At 40.9% G+C, this 18998-nt stretch overlaps 1 protein-coding gene across 1 annotated transcript in view; it reads right to left on the bottom strand.

The window, feature by feature from the left end:
* Positions 1–9552: 9552 nt before the first annotated feature.
* LOC148365053 (transmembrane protein 132C) overlaps positions 9553–18998 on the bottom strand; it is a 323103-nt gene continuing 313657 nt past the window's right edge. Inside the window, exon 11 of the mRNA XM_088335454.1 lies at positions 9553–13032. Within this exon, the coding sequence (XP_088191580.1) occupies positions 11872–13032 (1161 nt within the window). The 3' untranslated portion in view covers positions 9553–11871. The remainder of the gene's footprint in view (positions 13033–18998) is intronic.

Here is an 18998-nt window from a genome sequence, read left to right as displayed (position 1 = left end):
TAACTGTAAAAATTAAGTGTTAGATTGGTTGGCTTTTGACCCAAATTGTGTAAGTTTTGACCTGTAATGTGATGTAATTTCCCTCAGTCAGAACTCCAAATGAATGAACCTACATGTTATTCATTTTGTTCTGCAGCACACAGCACACAGAAAATGCTATTGAGTGGGCATTCTGGGGAGGGCTTTGTTTGCGTGTTGAGTGGGCGTGACTGTCTGTGTGCGCAACAGTGATACGCTGCTGTCAAACAACGAGGCGGGAGCACAAGTCAATGTGGCCACAAAATCATATTGTGAAGCACAGTGACAACTAGCATTTTAGCGGCTCATTAGACGAGTCGGAGTGGCGGACAGATGAGTCGGACTGGGGAGCCGAAGAGTCGGGCTGGTGAGCCAGAGAGTCAGACTGGCGAGCCGGGGAGTCGGACTGACGAGCCGGGGTGTCGGACTGGCGAACCGGGGTGTCGGACTGGCGAGCCGGGGGGTCAGAATGGCGACAGTGTGGCAGGAGAAGAGACCCCAGGAGGCGGGGCCGTTGCCGACAGCCGACGCGACAGGAGCTCAGTCATCTGAGCTAATTGCTCCTGCTGGCGCTGCATGCTCATTATATTTCGCTCGACCAGCAGTTGAAGGGTGGTGACGTCAATGGACAATCGCCAGACTGTCCAGCCAACTGCTGCAGAGCGTCAGGAGTATCTAGCTCCCCCCATCCGCTCTTGTGTGAGCGTTCGCTGGGTTCATTTTGTGGTCAGAGCGTTCTGTCACGAACCAGGACAGGAAATAGGAATGAGAACCCAATGGCGTAACGTTACTCACAGTTTATTGAGGGGAGGAGGAATAAGCGCCCTTGGAAGTAGATTGAAATTAGAACTAAGGAGTGGTCAAAATCAAACAGATCGGCCGAAAACAAAACAGGATCAAAACACAGGCAAAACCGGAGATTCACAGGACTAGGCATATCACACAGAGTCTAGCAGGAGTTTAGCAGACGCTCTGACACCAGCCAACTCACAAGACCGCGTTTAAGTAGTCCGGCAGCAATCTGTCAACGCGTTTCAGCTGGTGTCAGTGGGAGGGGCCAATTGGGCGCCGTGGCAACCATGACAGAACCTGGCGCCACACGGCGGGGACCAATTGGGCGCCATGGCAACCATGACAACTTGTGAGCCAACTGTTGGCTATTTTGGTGGCTGCAGGGTGCAGTTTACCCGTGTCTACTGCCCATAATAATAATGATGATAATAATAATAATACAAAAATCCAAACAAACAAAAAAAAACACAAAGAAAACAGTAAATGGAATTGTGTCGTTTAAGGTTGGGTTTGAGGAAAGACATCATGTTAATCAATAAAATGTTTTTGTTTGAAAAATGGTTGCGTGAGTGCCGTTTAGCAGTGGGTGGATTGATCCAGATATCAAAATTATTGATAGAAAGCAAATACTTGGATTGGATCGATACTATTGTGCTGGGTTTAATCCTTAATGCTTCATGTAGATAGCGCAGCCATCCTCTCTCTCACCCAGCGTCTTTGGCCACTGTGCCTGAGTGTGTAACCGACGTACACACTTTTAGCACCTCTCCCTACCTGGCCTGCTGCTGAAAACTGCCTGCCAGGCAGAAGGGAGGGCCTAATCTGGATGGTATTGTTGACACGTTTTGCAATACTGTATTGTGTAATGAAAGGTATAGTTAACACATTGACATTGTTATAATTGTATTTATGTTACATTGCTTCTTTTCTAATAGCTTCTCTAAGCTTTTGTTCTTAAACAGTTGCAATGGATATATATTTTTATTTATTTTTTGTACTGCTAAAGTTTGATTTGTAGTAATACAATCAAAAAATAAAACCTTTTTAGTAACTAAATGATATTTATCATGTTTATTGTGAATATAAAACTAACTCGAGGGAGATGGTTCTATTATTTAATGATCATGACATTTCCAAGAGAAAAGTTATCGGCACAGTAGCAATCAATACTCCCATGTATTTTTTGCAATTGGATCGATACTAATACTCTTGGCCAGTGGGTTGGTGTAGGGTTCAGTTTTCCTGTGATTATACTGCCCACAATAATTATGGAATAATAAAAAAACAGACAAAAAAGTAAATTGAATTGGGTCATTGATGGTCAGATTTCAGGAAACACATCAGTGAATAAGATCTAGTCTAAAGCTTTTCATTTAAAAAAAAATGTTGAATGAATACTAATGACATGGCCTTTCTTGTTTTTCTTATTTTAAAATGTCTGTGAAGAAAAAACAATCAGGCAGTGAATCATTTGGAAATTACAAATACGGACTACAGGGACAACTGCCAAGCATTAGTGAGCGCTTGTTGTAGTCACATCATTAATTTCATTAAAAGTCCATTTAAGATTGAAGCCCCGGGGAGAGTTTCTTTTCCCTGAAGTCTTGACTTCGCTGAGCAAGGGTTTGCTTTCCATCCTCCAAAAACCGGATCATTATTCTCCTGTGCTTTGTTTTGAAGCAGAACCCCGAGGGGCAGCAATGTTGGAATGCTATATTCTTACCTGAAGACGTAAAAGCCGCTGCTTGTGGTCGTAGAAAATGGCAGTAGGCATTTCGTTGCAGCCCGCCTTCCATTCCTCCGCCTTCAATCTTGCCCCTTGCAGCTGACACTTAGATCCTCACAGCTGCACTCCTTGCTCTGCACAGTTTGCAGGCTGAGTAGAGCATCTACTGTCCTAACACTTTGCATTCTCCTCCCAGGAGCTCGAAGCCTCCAGAAGCACCAAACAAATACAATACAGCATATCATGTACCTGCTGTAACGCAAAATATTAGGAATCTAAGGGATTACAAAAAAAACTTTTTTTTAACCAATTAAACGCCGAACGTCTTGTGTTTTTCCCCACAATCATGCAAATACAGTTTAGTCACCAATTGTGCAAGTTGTCCTACTTGAAAAGATTTGAGAGGCCTGTAATTGTCATCATCATCCTTATTAAGTTTCAGCATTTATAAATCGGGAGATTTTTTCACAGAGCTGCCACGCCCCTTATCACTGTTACGGATAAAAGGAAAGTCTTTTTGCCATCTAGCCTGATATTTGCAATGATATTTCCGTTTTTTAGCTGGGTTTGCTTCTGCCATTTTGCTTTCGAAATCACATCTGCAACAATGAATGAGCTCACGACTTGAAAGTAGCAGTTGCGTTAGGGCAAGCTAGCCTGCATTAACGAACGGCTAACTTGGTGTATGCATAAACAAATGGAAGATAGAGACTGCACATATTCTACTGTGTCTTCTAACTGCAACATATGTAAGATTGAGCCTGTAATTTCTACAGAGTCCTCAAAGTGCGATACATTTTTTTTTCGGGAGGCCATCTGAAAATCGGGAGAAGTTAATCTGGTGGCGGGAGACTGAAATTAAGCATTTAAATCGGGAGACTCCCGACCTAATTGGGAGACATAATAAGTATGGAACATAGGTAAACATCAACCATGAGAGAAACAATGTGAAAAAGTAAAACAGAAAATCAGATTGTTCGATTTTAAAAGAATTCCTTTGAAAAAAAAGAGTATTCTGTCACCTTTAAACAAGCAACATTTCTAGCAGGTAAAGAAGTCTTACTTCTTAAAACAAGGTCTAATGAGGCTCCACTAGCTACCTGTTTTAATGGCAACTGTTTTAACTCATTATTGGTATATTTAAGACATTTGTTCACAACTACAGTCAGTCAAGAACCAAACTCCACTATGGCCAAGAGCAAATAGCTGTCGAAGGACAGTAGAGACAAACTTGTAGGCTTGAAAGACTAACTCTACAGTCGATAAAACGCTTGGTGTAAAGATATCAACTGTGGGAGCAACTAATTAAAAATAAACGTGTACTTTTATTGTTTTTTCAGTTGGGATATCATTTGAGCATGTTCGATTGTAGTGTCCGAGAGACAGTGAAAAGATAGGCGACAATTTAACAACGTGTCGCTTTATTTACCAACGGCTACTGTAGGCCATTGCCACGCCACAAAATAAATCAACCGTTATACAACGCTATAATCGACTGCTCTCTATAACTTCCAAACGAATTCTTACACTCTCACACACAGCCAACTAACATTCGGACCTCAGATACATTTACGTAACATTAGCAGTAGGAATTTCAGAACAAAAACAACAGACATTTTCATGACAGTAGAGTTGCTAGAGTATGTTTGATGACACCGGAGCTTTGAGAAACTAACAGAGTTTCTGCCCCTTTTAGAGGAACTAAGGAACTTATGTTTAGGCGGATGCAAACCAGAAAGTAAAGCACATGGTTATAAATTCAACAGAATTTTTTTAATCCAGTGACATCTGCACTCAGCTTCTCCCATACGAACTACATATGAAATCCCTTTTCATTTTCATTTGGTCAATGTTGATGCTTTGTTTTGGTGTTTTGGGATTGGTGTTTTTATGTTTTTTCTATGTGTGGAACAGCTATTTGTCAACATTGTTAATAAAGGGATAGTTCAAGCAAATGGATTACAGATCTGCAAAACATAGTCGTATCACATATTAAAAGGTAAACAGTGGTTTTGTTGATAAGCAAATAAGTAGTGAAGGGGTATTTAATATGTGAAAACAAGTGCACTTACATGTTTAAGGAGTAATTTCATTATTTTTGATATACTGTTCAAATATGTAATTAAAATTATATTTGTAAGAATGCTCTTTTTTCTGTCTGTTTCACACCTTTAATGACTCAATAAACCTATGGACCAACACCTCTAAGTCTTCAGAGTTTTGATAAGATGGAGTTTGGCATACTGCTAAAGTAAGTTTGATCATATACCGAGGGCAGCACAGGAAGACATACAAGACCACGGATAACCTCCCCCGATCTTGGGCTCCATACAAGATCTCACCAGTGGCGTTAAAATGATAACAAGAACGGTGACCAAAAGTCCTTGAACCACATGGGGGGACCTGGTTAATGACCTCTAGAGAGCTGAGACCACAGTAAAAAAGCTACTGTCAGTAACACAATGTGCTGCCATGGACTCAAAACCTGCACTGCCAGACATGTCCCCCTGCTGAAAACAGTACGCGTCCAGGCCAATCTGTGGTTCGTTAGAGAGGATTTGGATGATCCAAAAGAGGACTGGGAGAATATGTTATGATCAGATTGAACCAAAATAGAATATCTTTGGCATAAATAAAGCTTTTCATGTTTGGAGGAACAAAAATACCTAATAGCATCCAAAGAACACCATACCCACTGTGAAGCATGGGGTTAAAAACATCATGCTTTGGGGCTGTTTTTCTGCAAAGGAACCCGGATGACTGATCTGTGTATAGGAAAAAATGAATGGGGCCATGTATCAAGCGACTTTAAGAGTAAATCGTCTTCCATCAGTAAGGGTATTGAAAATTAGACGTGGCTGGGTCTTTTCAGCCAATGCAACAAAGGAGTGGATTCGTAAAAAGCATTTCAAGGTCCTGGAGTGGCCTAGCCAGTCTCCAGATGTCAACCCCATAGAAAATCTGTGGAGAGATTTTAAAATCTTTGTTGCCCAAAGAATGCCCGAGAAGAGAGCTGCATGGAGAAAGGGGCCAAAATACAAAAAAACTTTGTGTGAATAGCTTTTGAAGAGTTACAGAAAATGTTTTGCTTCCGTTATTGCCAAAAAGGGTACATAAATGTATTGTATTTTTATGTTTTTTTAATCCACTTTCTGTCTCAAAAAGTTTAGGTTCGCCCATATTGACAATTGCAGGGCTCTCTAATTTATTTAATAGAACTTGCACAAATAGTGATTAATTAAATACTTTTAGCCCACTGTGTTTTAAAAGATTCCACGCACCGTAGGACTCATGAAGTTTAGTCTCTAATGTGACCAATTTGGCTCATATCTCTAGAGCTGTGACGTCACCAGAAGACAAGACTCGAAATAAGACAATGGCGCGTCTCGTCGAAATAACACATGAGACACCTCCAAAAGAGATGGTGAGTGTAGTGAACGGGGATTGCAAAGCGCTCATTTCTGCATGGAGATATTGAAACTTTACTCACCATGTCGCTGGGGTACTGGTTACTATTTTGTCAGAGTTCCAAGATCCAAAAGCTGCGGCTTGGGCTCTGGTACCAGTCCTCTCGAGAGGGGTTGGACTCTCTTCCACTCTGGAGTTGCCCGTGGTGAGAGGCGCAGAGCCGGTGTGGGCATATTAATTGCTCCACGGCTCGGCACCGTTACGTTGGGGTTCACCCCAGTAGACGAGAGGGTAGCCTCCCTCCGCCTTCGGGTGGGGGGACGGGTCCTGACTGTTGTTTGTGCTTATGCACCAAATAGCAGTTCGGAGTACCCACCCTTCTTGGAGTCCTTAGAGGGTGTGCTTGAGAGCGCGCCCCCGGGAGACTCCCTCGTACTGCTGGGAGACTTCAACGCTCACGTGGGCAATGACAGTGAGACCTGGAGGGGCGTGATTGGGAAGAACGGCCCCCTTGACCCGAACCCGAGTGGTGTTTCGTTATTGGACTTCTGTGCTCGTCATGGTTTGTCCATAATGAACACCATGTTCAGACATAAGGGTGTCCATACTGTATGTGCACTTGGCACCAGGACACCCTAGGCCATAGTTCGATGATCGACTTTGTCGTCGTTTCGTCGGACCTGCGGCCGCATGTTCTGGGCACTCGGGTGAAGAGAGGGGCGGAGCTGTCAACTGATCACCACCTGGTGGTGAGTTGGCTTCGATGGTGGGGGAAGATGCCGGCCCGACCCGGCAGACCCAAGCGTGTTGTGAGGGTCTGTTGGGAATGGCTGGCAGAATCTCCTGTCAGAAGAAGTTTCAATTCACACCTCCGGCAGAACTTTGCCCATGTCCCGAGGGAGGCGAGGGACATTGAGTCCGAGTGGACCATGTTCCGCGCCTCCATTGTCGAGGTGGCTGATTGGAGCTGTGGCCGTAAGGTAGTCGGTGCCTGCCGCGGCGGCAACCCTCAGACCCGTTGGTGGTCATCGGCGGTGAGGGATGCCGTCAAGCTGAAGAAGGAGTCTTATCGGGCCTTCCTGGCCTGTGGGACTCTGGATGCAGCTGGCAGGTATCGGCTGGCCAAGCGGAATGCAGCTTCGGCGGTTGCAGAGGCAAAAACTCGGGCATGGGAGGAGTTTGGCGAGGCCATGGAAGCCGACTTTCGAACGGCTTCGAGGAAATTCTCGGGGAAGAGGTCTTGCCCCAAGTGGAGGAGTTCAAGTATCCTGGGGTCTTGTTCACGAGTGAGGGTAAGATGGAACGGGAGATCGACAGACGGGTCGGTGCAGCGTCTGCCGTCATTCGGACCCTGTACCGGTCTGTCGTGGTGAAGAGGGAGCTGAGCCGAAAGGCAAAGCTCTCGATCTACCAGTCGATCTACGTTCCTACCCTCACCTATGGTCATGAACTTTGGGTCACGACCGAAAGAACTCGATCCCGGGTACAAGTGGCCGAAATGAGTTTCCTCCGCAGGGTGGGTGGGTTCTTCTCCCTTAGAGATAAGGTGAGAAGCTCAGTCATCCGGGAGGGACTCGGTGTAGAGCCACTGCTCCTCCGCGTTGAGAGGAGCCAGTTGAGGTGGCTTGGGCATCTAATAAGGATGCCTCCTGGACGCCTCCCTCGGGAGGTGTTCCGGGCATGTCCTACCGGCTGGAGGCCCCGGGGGCGGCCCAGGACACGTTGGAGAGACTATGTCTCTCGGCTGGCTTGGGAACGCCTCGGGGTCCCGTCGGATGAGCTGGAGGAGGTGGCTGGGGATAGGGACGTCAGGGCTTCCCTTTTAACGCTGCTGCCTCCGCGACCCGACCTCGGATAAGCGGAAGACAATTGATGGATGGATGGATGATTTCGAGATCCCTTAGAGGAAACCAGCCATTTCAAAAGCACCGTAGGAGGTTGTGTCTGCAAGCCATTAAAATAACTAACTGGACCAAGGATATCATTAGGAATGACTGCGTTTGCGGTTTCCATTTCATATCTGGTAAGTTATTGTGTTGATTTGGTTTAGATTTACTTGAGCCCATCCCAGCCATCTCCGGGCAGTGGGCAGGGGACACCCTGAACTGGTTGCCAGCCAATACCATGTAAAGTGTCTGAGCAATTAAGTTTGTATTTATAAAGTTTGTATCCATCCTTGTGCTATTTAACACTTATTTACAGTTGCACTAAACAATACAGTGACATCTAGTTGTCAAATATTACACAGTGTCCCTTTAAGATTAAAAATAAACGAGCACATCCCTGGCTACCTTTGCACATTGGGTAACTGACGCACTGGAGAATAACCCTAAATAAACACAATGTTTGAGGGTGTAATTTTAAGAAAATTGGTAGGAGTTTAGACCATCAAAAATAAATTCCAGACAATGCCACGGCAACATTGTGGGACGAAATCAAATATATAATCATTCAGTGTCATTGGACATCTTCTCTAGCGGGAATTCGTTGAAGTATGACTAATATAAAATGGTAGAAATTATGCAGAATTTCTGAGGAAAAATCTATTTTTGGGGATATTTTGGTCATCTCCTCCTGTAAAAAATATAGCATATTAATCTGTTTTTTTTTTTTCATTTCAAATGAAAAAATTTTCTCAATCATGTTTACTCAGTGCGATGGTAATAATGTACTTTGTAATTTGAGTATTTTTCATGATTGTTGAAAGATGGTCTTTCATTTCTCTATGCGAGTAGTATGATACACTAAAAAAGAAACAGAAAATGAGCATGATGTCACTTTCCATTACTCCTCCCCGGGAACCATTCCACCTACCTCATGTGTTATGCCCCGATCTGCTTTGCTAAAAAATAATATGAGAGCATTTACAAAATGGAAAATAAATCATAAAGACTATTTGAACTAATTTGGGCATTGTTAACACATACTAAATTGAGATCAGTGTATTTTTAGCATTCAACCTTTTTAAGGACACCTCACCTTTAAATAGACAGAACACTGAACGATATGAGTCTGACAAACTGCTTAAAAGTGCCAAACTTTTCTCAAAAGTGTATTTGTGTAAGGGCATCAGAACATAATTTCATGTGTATTTATTCCTAATTTTCATCAAACTAATGGCTCTTGAAGTGTTTCAGTATACCGTCATCTCAAATTTTTAACATTATGAGTGTTGCTGATTAACAATCACAGCCACACTGCAGCAAAAGTCAACATAATGAAAACATTTCTCTGCTTGATAAAACAATCACAAGCAGGGAAGTAAAAAATAAAACATTCACTGAGACATTATAATTTTTCAGATGGCTGCCTTTGTTTTGGACATTTTGCAAAAAGCCTATTTGTGTTTTCTTTAAACAAAACATGTCCAACTTTGCTCGTGCATGTAAAAACTTGCCTCCAACTTTGTTTGTCCATCAGTATGCTCTCCTGGCATCTATAAGCAGAGGTTAACAAGACCTTAATTGGTATTTTCTTTAAAGCTCACAAAACTGGAGCCGCATAAGAAATGTCACATTAGCATGTAGCCAGGTCACTTAAAAGCCCTTCAATGCTCTTGCCGTCCTGATATTTAAGGACAGGGCTGCTCTAACGGCTGCTGTTTTCACTTACTGGTCTCAATTACATCCCATAAAATACTCTTGATGCAAGCATTAATGTGCCATTTGGTTCCCATTTGCAAGCCCTTTGCTCACAAGACTGCAATGGTTATGGAGACGAATGAAGACGCTACGCACTCTTAATATCAATGTGTATTTTTCAAACATTATGAAAAAACACACATACAGAGAAAATATACCTTTTTTGATTAGAGGTTGTACACGATGTGTTAGGATCTGTGCACTTTCTTCCACCAGGGGGTGCTGAGCGTGTTTGGAACTGGGCACTAGCGTTTCCAATACATATTCTAACACCTGTCCCTAATTATCCTCACCCCTTTGTAAGGACATTTTGAACAGCACACATGTCCCTGTCATTTTTATTTCCTCTGTTGTTGCTGCATCCGGTTTGTTTTTGTGTTGTTTGGTTTCTTGTTTGTAAATTTTGTTATTTGCTTTGTTCCCACTTCTTTGTTATCTTGGTCCTGATTTTGTTAAATAAATACCATCCTTGTTTTGAACACCCCCACCTCTGTTCCTGCTTTCCCACATGGGTCCATCACAACCAAAACTTAACAGAATAACCTGACCACAAAAGGACCCAGGGGGAGGCTATCACATCCCTGTCCCGGGCTGAAGATTTTGTTTCCTATCTCTGCGGCAAGGAGAAAGCCCCTCGGCTGCACCTGGTTCTTGTCGCGTTGGATGATTTAATCTGGGCCGTCATAAATTTCTTAGCATGTAAAAAAAGAAGCTAGGTCCTTTTTATCAAATGTTATAAATTTTCAAACACATGCAAAGAAAATGCTTCATCTGGCCACTACAGAGCAGTAAAGGATATACTCTCAGCTTTAGTAGGCCCAGCCGAGTAGTTTGATCTGATGTAGTTTAATCATATAGCCTATGCAGTGCTAAAACGTTTATTTTGTATTTATCTTTATTTTTTTCAAACCAGTATGACAATTTGGGCAACTTTTTTTTCATAGTGAGCATTTGAGTTTGTATAGTGTGGTGAGTTGGTTCAGGTGTAAAACTGCATTCAGTCAATTGTTAACATAAACCACTAAACACGTTTAACACTAAACTTGATTAGAAAATGGCCGCTTGCCATCCATGATGACAATATGTATGATAGGCTTCTAAAGTAGGCTGGATAATAAAGCATATAACTGGAAAACTACAGTCAGCTAAAACATTTAAGTAGACATTCTTTTACTGATCCGGCCCGCCTGAGAACAGAAAGTCTCGATCTGGCCCCAGAGCCAAACTAAGTTTGACGACCCTGATATAGATTTAGAAGTGGTGTCCAAATTAAGGGCCAAGAGCCATCTGTTATCTGACATCCATTTGTAAGCAGCGCCTGCAAATACACCAGGGGTGGCCAACCATGTCTTCGAGAGCCGCATATCCTGCATGTTTTGGAGGGTTCTCTTCTCCAACTCAGGAGATGCAAATTTCCAGCTTGTTGGTAAACTATGTGGGAGCTTGATAATGATCCAGGGGATTGGAATCACCTGTCCGAAGCAGAAAAACTCCAAAAACATGAAGGACATACGACTCTCAAGGACCGGTTTGGCCACTCATGCGATACACTAAAACATTTCATAATAATACATTTGTTTAGAATACTGTAGTTCGATGTGTTTCTAATCATGAAAAATAACTTTTTACTGTAAGAAATTTGATGCTACCCTTGGAAGAGAAATATATAAAATTGTTACAAACAGAGCGGTATGGAATTGGATCTTGACCATTCCAAATCAATCTACCTTAACCAGAGACCTTCAGGTAGAAAAAAAACAACAAAAAAAAAAACAAAAACAAAGGAAAGATGGTATTTTTTTTATTTTGGTGTGCTTGATTGAAAAATGTATTAACAACCCTTAAATTGTTCAATTTTTTGTAATGTGGTCTTTGCAATTAAAAGTTATAGGAACATATGATATATGGTACCCTAAAATTAACAAAATTGGGGCAGATAAATCAGTTAAACAATTGATATATATCGGTGAATCCCCTTATTCTGAGCATCCAGTGTCTCTTTTAAATTCTAAATACATCTGACATTTTCACGGCTTGATCAGCAACAGATCATCACTGAAAATGTTGCTGAAAAGGAGCTAAACGGGCAAAACAACCAGTCTTCATTCAATGATGTATTTTCATTGTGTCACATTACACTTGTGGCAAAGTGACAAGCGTTGATGTCGTTAAGCCTTTCGCCAGTTAGATGTGATTCTCAATTAAATGTCTGAGTTAATTTTGAATCCAGACCCTGAAAGGCAAAAGGGTGAGTTGTTCGGAGCTGTTACGAGCTTTACAAGCATATTACGCCACCTGGTTCATAGCGCCGTCGTTCAACCCTTCCATGTAATTGCGTAACTCCTTGGAGTCCGCCAGCGGCACGTCCTGACACACCCACTTAATGTCCTGCTCGTGGCACCGGGTCAACGTGCTGACTGTCGGGTAACCGCCGTCCGAGGCGTTGAACGTGGTAAACTGCACTCGCTTCCTCTTGGTGGTCGGCGACTCGCCCTTGCCCTCCCTGGTGGGGCGGGCTATGTCAGCGGCCCGGTGCACTTGGCCCTGAACATTTTTTTGGGCCGAGCCTCCGTTCAGCAGGCAGCTTCCCTCCTCCAGGCCGCTGCTGGAGTCCATAATGGAGGTCTGCTCCTCCTGCTGAGGCGACAAACTTATTTCACTCTCCAGCAACTCAACTTCATTCCCCAGCCACACCCAGTCGTGGGCATGGTTCATGTTCTCTTGGCCCTCCACGGAAAGCTCTTTGTGACGGTATTTCAACGTGTAGGAAATGCAGTTGATGAGAAAAACCAGGATGGCCAGGCAGAAGACACCTAGGAGGGCGTACATCCCGATCTCCAGGTCTGTGAGACCGCGAGACGTCTGGACCAGGTCATCTTCTGTGTTGCGTCCGCGGGGTAGGTCAACTTGGGCAGGGAAGTCAGAAAAGTCTACCGGCATACTCTCACTTCCATCACTGGAAAGTTTATCCCCGTTGGGTCCCCTCAGGATTGCGCCTCCGGTAGTGGTGGCCCCTGTCAAAACCCCTTGCTCCATGCCGGATATTGAGCTGCCATAGTAGTGGGTAGCGAGCCCAGTCCTGTCAGGCAAAGGCATCCTTTCTCTGTTCTCCACTTCCTCGCCATCAATGCTGTAATCAACGCCTCCTCCCCTGGAACTGTCACTATACCCAAACTTCACCTTGACGTTACAGTTGCCTGCAGCGAGTATACTCCGCCGCTTGAATTTCTGGCAAATTTCACAAACAGTCATTTCCACCCTGACCAGCAGGCCTTGGCCCTCTGCCTCCGTCACAATGACTGGCCATTTCCAAGACGGGTTCTGCTGGACTGTCACCACGTCCTCATCCAGGGACGTTGCAGTCAGGGTGAAAAAGTCAGAGTTGTACAGGTCCAAGGGAGCCACGGAACCATCGCTGAACTGCAACCAGGCACTGATCAAGGCCTCCTGTGGAAACACCAACAAGTATGAGTAGGGAGAACAAAATTGAAACTACATGATTGCAGTACTTCTCTCAATGTATGTGTGACATATCAGTATTGGTTAACGGTTACCTTGAAAAAGTGTGTTCCTTTACTAATTACTGGCTTTTAAAAAGTAAGTAAAAAGTAACTTTAAAGTTTGTCTGACTATGGGGTAAACGTAATTGTTAAACTCTGTCAACCCAGGTTTTTGTTTGTGGACAGATTAACAGATTTTCAGTCACATGTCGGTTTGTAATTTTTGAAGTACAATATACTGTTACCACAATTATGATAGTGCCTATGAAAAAAAAAAAAAAAAAATATATATATATATATATATATATATACATATATATATATATATATATATATATATATATATATATATATATATATATATACACATATATATATATATATATATATATATATATATATATATATATATATATATATATATATATATATATATATATATATATATGTATATATATATATATATATATATATATATATATATATATAGTTTTAAGTTACAGTACATATTATTTGACCATTAAATATTGCTGCATCGTGTAGTTCAACTGAAAAAGTGCTAAAAAGAATGAGAAAGAATACTCACTAAGAAGACTAAAAGTGACCAAATTGCAACATTTTACTTCTCATTTTTTGCCCGGTATTTTGCAGAAATTTTGTTCTTCAGGTTTCCATTACAGAAATATGTCGGACAATTTCGTCAGCTCCCCCAGGTGAGGCTCATTCATGAAAATCAAATGCAAATTTCTTGACCGACAAGTATTTAAAGGTGAGGCTCATGTTTTGTACAACAAATGCAAATTTCCCGTTCTTTGAAAAGAATGAAAAAAAATAAAAAATGTAGGCTTTTACGATAGTTGATGTATTTTTGCTTGATATTTAAATTGATGTTGTTCTTGTAATTAATTCATTTTTTTAACACTAGGAGGCACTAAATAACAAACACTGTCCCTTCAAGGATTGGTGTTCCATGTGGGTGGAATCAAACTTTGGTGTCAACCCCATGTTTAGCCGCGCCACCAAATCCACTTTGCAGCCTATGTTTATGAAGAAAACTTTTGTTCAGAAGTTAGTGTTGTTTATTTATCACGTTTCACATTTTTCCTCAGTACTTCATCCATCAGGCAGTCAACTGCAATGATTTATTTGGCTGGAAAATGTCACGTCTCAAATGCTAGTAATGTGGCTTGATTGCAAATACGTTTTGCGAGCTAACTGTAAGAGGCTACTTAGTAATCTTCATTTATGATCCTATTGACAGTACATTTTCTTCTCATTTACATGAACACATTTGCTTTGTAGGCTAAACACACAACAAACAGTCACACATTTTTTTTTAGGAGCTGAGAGAAATTGAGACAAACAAATACTAATTGAGAATACTTCTTATTAGGTAATGGGCGGCTCAATACAAATATCAATTTTATCGATAAAAAGCAAGTATCGGATTGATACTCTTGTCCTGAGATCGATACTTCACTTCAAAGTGCCCATCTACATTGTGAATGAAGATAGCACAGCCCTTCTCTCACACAACACCCTCGGCAACTCTTGAAGTTTATGCCTGAGTGTGTGACTGACAGGCATACTTTTGTAACTCTCCACACTTGGCTTGCTGTTGCACCCTGACAATCAGGCAGAAGAGGAGGCCAAATCTATGTGCCCAACCCCTACCAGAAGCTAAAAATGACGGAGGCAAACAGGAAAAGCAGTGTGGTGTGGACAAACATTTACAATGTAAATTTTACATGAACACATGACAAGCTTAGGGTGCAGAGAGCAATGAGCTGCAACGAAGAATGTATACGTTACAGTTACTGAAAAAAACCCCATTGTCAATCCATTGTCACTATGGAAACCGAGCCAAAGGGAAACACTTAACACTTTATTTGCATTACTGACTTTATTGACGGTATTAGTTGCCTTAATGCCATTCTTATAAAGTATTTGTACTTTTGTACTGTTACATTGCTGCTTTTATTTGTTTTGTCTCTCTTGGCTTTTGTTCTAAAACAGCTGTTATATAAATATTTGTAATTATTTTATCCAGTTAATGTTTTCTTTGTAGTTATTTAATTAAACATGAAACATTATTAGTGCCCAGAAGCGTAGTGCTGCGTTTACTGTAATTCTAAATTAACAAGATTATTCAATAATCACACCTTTTCCAAGAGAAAAGTATTAGATTGGTATTGATCGATACTACCCTGTATTTACTTGGATCGGATCGTTACCAAGTATTGCCCATCCCTACATCTCATCGGTTTCATTTAGACTTCAAACCAAGAGACTGTAGTAGTGGCGACAATAAAGAACATATACATTCTTTCGATATTCTCTGAAGTGGAGAAACAGAGTGGCACGTAAAGTGAAAAAAGTAGTTCACAGTCAAGGTTTGATAGGAAGATCAAAGCGGCTACAATGACGCTAGCTCGGGGAAATGAGAAAGGGAAGCAAAATATGATCTGAGGGCCAAGTTTGGGATATAAGTCTTATTTGGGTACAGACACTTTCCCATTGCAATTGCATACGCTCAGATTAAGCTTCTACTTCTATTAGCTGCCCAAAGGAAACAAATTTGGTCACACTCGCAAATTCAGGTCTTGACTCGGGCAAGTGAGGGATATATGTAGCAAATAAATAGACAGTAGGCAAGCCCCAAGGTTGGTGGAAGCACACGCAGAAAAATATATTGTGTGTATTTTACTGCCGGATGTAGGTTTGCAATTATAGACACCTAACTTTTAAAAAGGAACTCAATTCAAAATAAATGATTGAGTGATCCCTAAAATGTGATCTTCCAAAGAAAAATCCCATCATGTGGGACTCAGTTCAGCTTTGGCTGTACAATTATTCAATCCAAAGGACCTCTCAATTTATTTTCAAGCCATTCCATAAAAAACGCATATGCACTGTGCTGTTAAAGGATCACTTGTCTGCTCATGTTTTTGCACACCTCTTAACGCACTCTTGAGCAGTAAAATGTGCAGCACACTGTAAAAAAAGGGTGGGCAACTATTGGTGTCACAGGTCTATCCGATTTCTTTCATTTTTGAATAAATATACATGCAAACAATGTCATGGTGTATTTCTTTATCACAAGCACGCAAAGCAAGGGTGGTGATAATTTTTTCGTTTTGGATATAAGTATACAGTGAAGCAAATGAGTGTTTGAACACCCTGCTATTTTGCTATTTCTCCCACTAAAAATCATGGAGGCATCTGAAATTTTCACCGTAGGTGCATGTCCACTGCTAGAGATAGACTAAAAATAAAAATCCAGAAATGACATGCGATTTTTTAATATTTTACCTATGTGAAACAGCTGCAAATAAGTATTTGAACACCTGTGTATCATCTAGAATCCTGACCCTGAAAGACCTGTTAGTTTGCCCATTAGAAGTCCACCTGCACTCCAAGTATCATCCTGAATCAGATGCACCCGTTTAAGGTATTTAGCTGGATAAAGACACCTGTCCACCCCATGCAATCAGTAAGACTTTAACTTGAAACATGGAGAAGACCAAAGAGCTGTTCAAAGACACCAAAGAGAAAATTGTACACCTCCACAAGGCTGGAAAGGGTTAAAGAGCAATTGCCACGCAGCTTGGTTGAAAAAGGTCCGCTGTTGGAGTAATCATTAGAAAATGGAAGAAGTTAAACATGACGATAAATCTAAATCGGAGTCGAGCCCCGTGACTGATATCACCTCGTGGGGTCTCAATGATTCTAAGAATAGAATGGAATAGAATATACCTTTATTGTCATTGTTACAAAATGGGTTAACATATTGTGACAACGAGATTGGGTGAAGAATCAGCCCAGTACTTTGCGACAGTAGTTGGTCAATGCCCTGAAAAGAGCTGGGACCACAGTTTCCAAGGTTACTATAGGTAATACACTGAGACGTCATGGTTTGAAATCGTGCATGGCACAAAAGGTTCCTCTGTTAAACCAGCACATTACAAGGCCCGTCTTAAGTTTGCATATGACTATTTGGATGATACAGAGGAGTCATGGGAGAAGGTAAGACTGCCTGGACGAGTCGGCCAAGATCCCTTCTGCATTGTGTGCAAACCGGTTGAAAATCTACAGGAAAGGTTTGACCTCTGTAAAAGCAAACGAAGGCTACTGTACCGAATATTAACATTGATTTTCACAGGTGCTCAAATACTTAATTGCAGCTAAATCACAAATATAAATCTTTAAAAAAAAATCATGCATTGTGATTTCGGGATTTCTTTTTTTTAGTTTATCTCTCTGACAGTGGACATGCACCTACGATGAAAAATTCAGACCCCTCCATGACTTCTGAGAGGGAGAAATAGCAAAATAGCAGGGTGTTCAAATACTAATTTTCTTCACTGTATGTGACCCTCTCCTGAAATGAGTAGTAAATAACATAGTTCTATTTTTAGCTTCAGGGCGATAACTGAGAACTCATTAAAAAAACAATTTACCATGTTTCTCTATTTTGAAAGAGATGACATTCGATAACACTTTCCCCGAGTTTTATTAGCCACATACATAGAGGAAGTAACAAAAATATTGAAGTCCGATATTTATAATTTTAAAAATCAAAATCAAAGTTCTTTTAACGTGTATTTAAATAAATATGTGTGAAAAATGTCTTTCAGTCTGGTCTAATTATTTTCTTTTTATAGGTGTACAAGTGCTTTTGTCAAAATTAAACTATAAAATGAGACTATCCCACGGCAATAAAGCCGAGGTAACTCACCATTTGCCTTTTTCAAGTTCTTTAAATGGCTTTGCTACATGGACAATCAATTTAATCCAACCGTGTAAACTATTTACTCCAAACCACTTGGTAGTGCTAACAAAGAAATAGAAATCTGCCTAAAATTACTTTTGATTTGTTGGAAATTGCTTCTTGAAATTCTTTCATTTCGCTCCAAAACTTCCTTTGAAAATAAACAGACTGATAAAACTATTCAACATGGTAGCTAGCTTTTGACCTTTTGTTTGACACCTTTCTTGGGCAAAAGCAGGCTTTTTTCATGGTCCACAGCCCACGTTAGCATACAGGGGCCTGTTTGAAAAAAACGGGTAATAGCTCCCATAGGTCCGAATCTCTTCACCAATAGTAACCAAATCGAATAATAATTGACATATTGGTTAGCCAATGAAAATTCCAACATAATTTTTTACCATTTTCCGGGAGTGTATTCGAAACAGAGGGGAAAATAACGTGCTCAAAGTAATCCGTGAATCTATTTTCAAATATGCACAATCATTGATTTGACTTCTGAAAAAATATGTTAAACAGTTACAACTCTTTCACAATGTCTATAATAATGGCCAAAGTAAAATATAAATTTGCAAACGTTTAAGTGTAAAAAGATTGTCATCTCCAGATGGCCACTTTTTGAAACGCCTAAACCTACCCTTAGAAAAACGTGTAAAATACAATGTTTAGTTTTTCAGATTGTGACCAAATTTGACAAGGTACCAGGTTTACCAGGCTTCAAGCTATTGTCTCACCAGCTTAGATGCCCATGCTACATTTATCTGCAGCCATTATATTGCAAAATTAAATAAACGAAAAACAAAAAGACGAGAATAAAAAAGTTATATTCATTGCGCTCCAATTAAGACTACTTGAACCTGCAGTGATGATCTCAGTTTGGGACCTTTCATAAAAGAACAAAATGTCCGATTCTCTAGACGGTTAAAGAACAGCATTACAATTTACTTTGGGTACATCTTGGATTGGGATTTTAGACGAATCGTGCAGGAACGTTAAGTAAGGGGTTAAACATTTCATATTTAGTTTTGTGGTATTATTCTAATAGTATTATTTTTAATATTTTTGTGTTTTTTTCTGCAGTCAGATTTTTTGAGTATTTTTTTCAGTTTTTCTGTAATTTATTTTGTAGTTTTTCCCATAGTAGT

This window comes from Urocampus carinirostris, chromosome 5 (genome assembly GCF_059441175.1).
Source record: "Urocampus carinirostris isolate Australia breed hairy pipefish chromosome 5, RoL_Ucar_1.0, whole genome shotgun sequence".
Lineage (NCBI taxonomy): Eukaryota > Metazoa > Chordata > Actinopteri > Syngnathiformes > Syngnathidae > Urocampus > Urocampus carinirostris.
The sequence above is the reverse complement of the archived record's forward strand: the minus strand, read 5'-3'. Positions and strand labels throughout refer to the sequence as shown.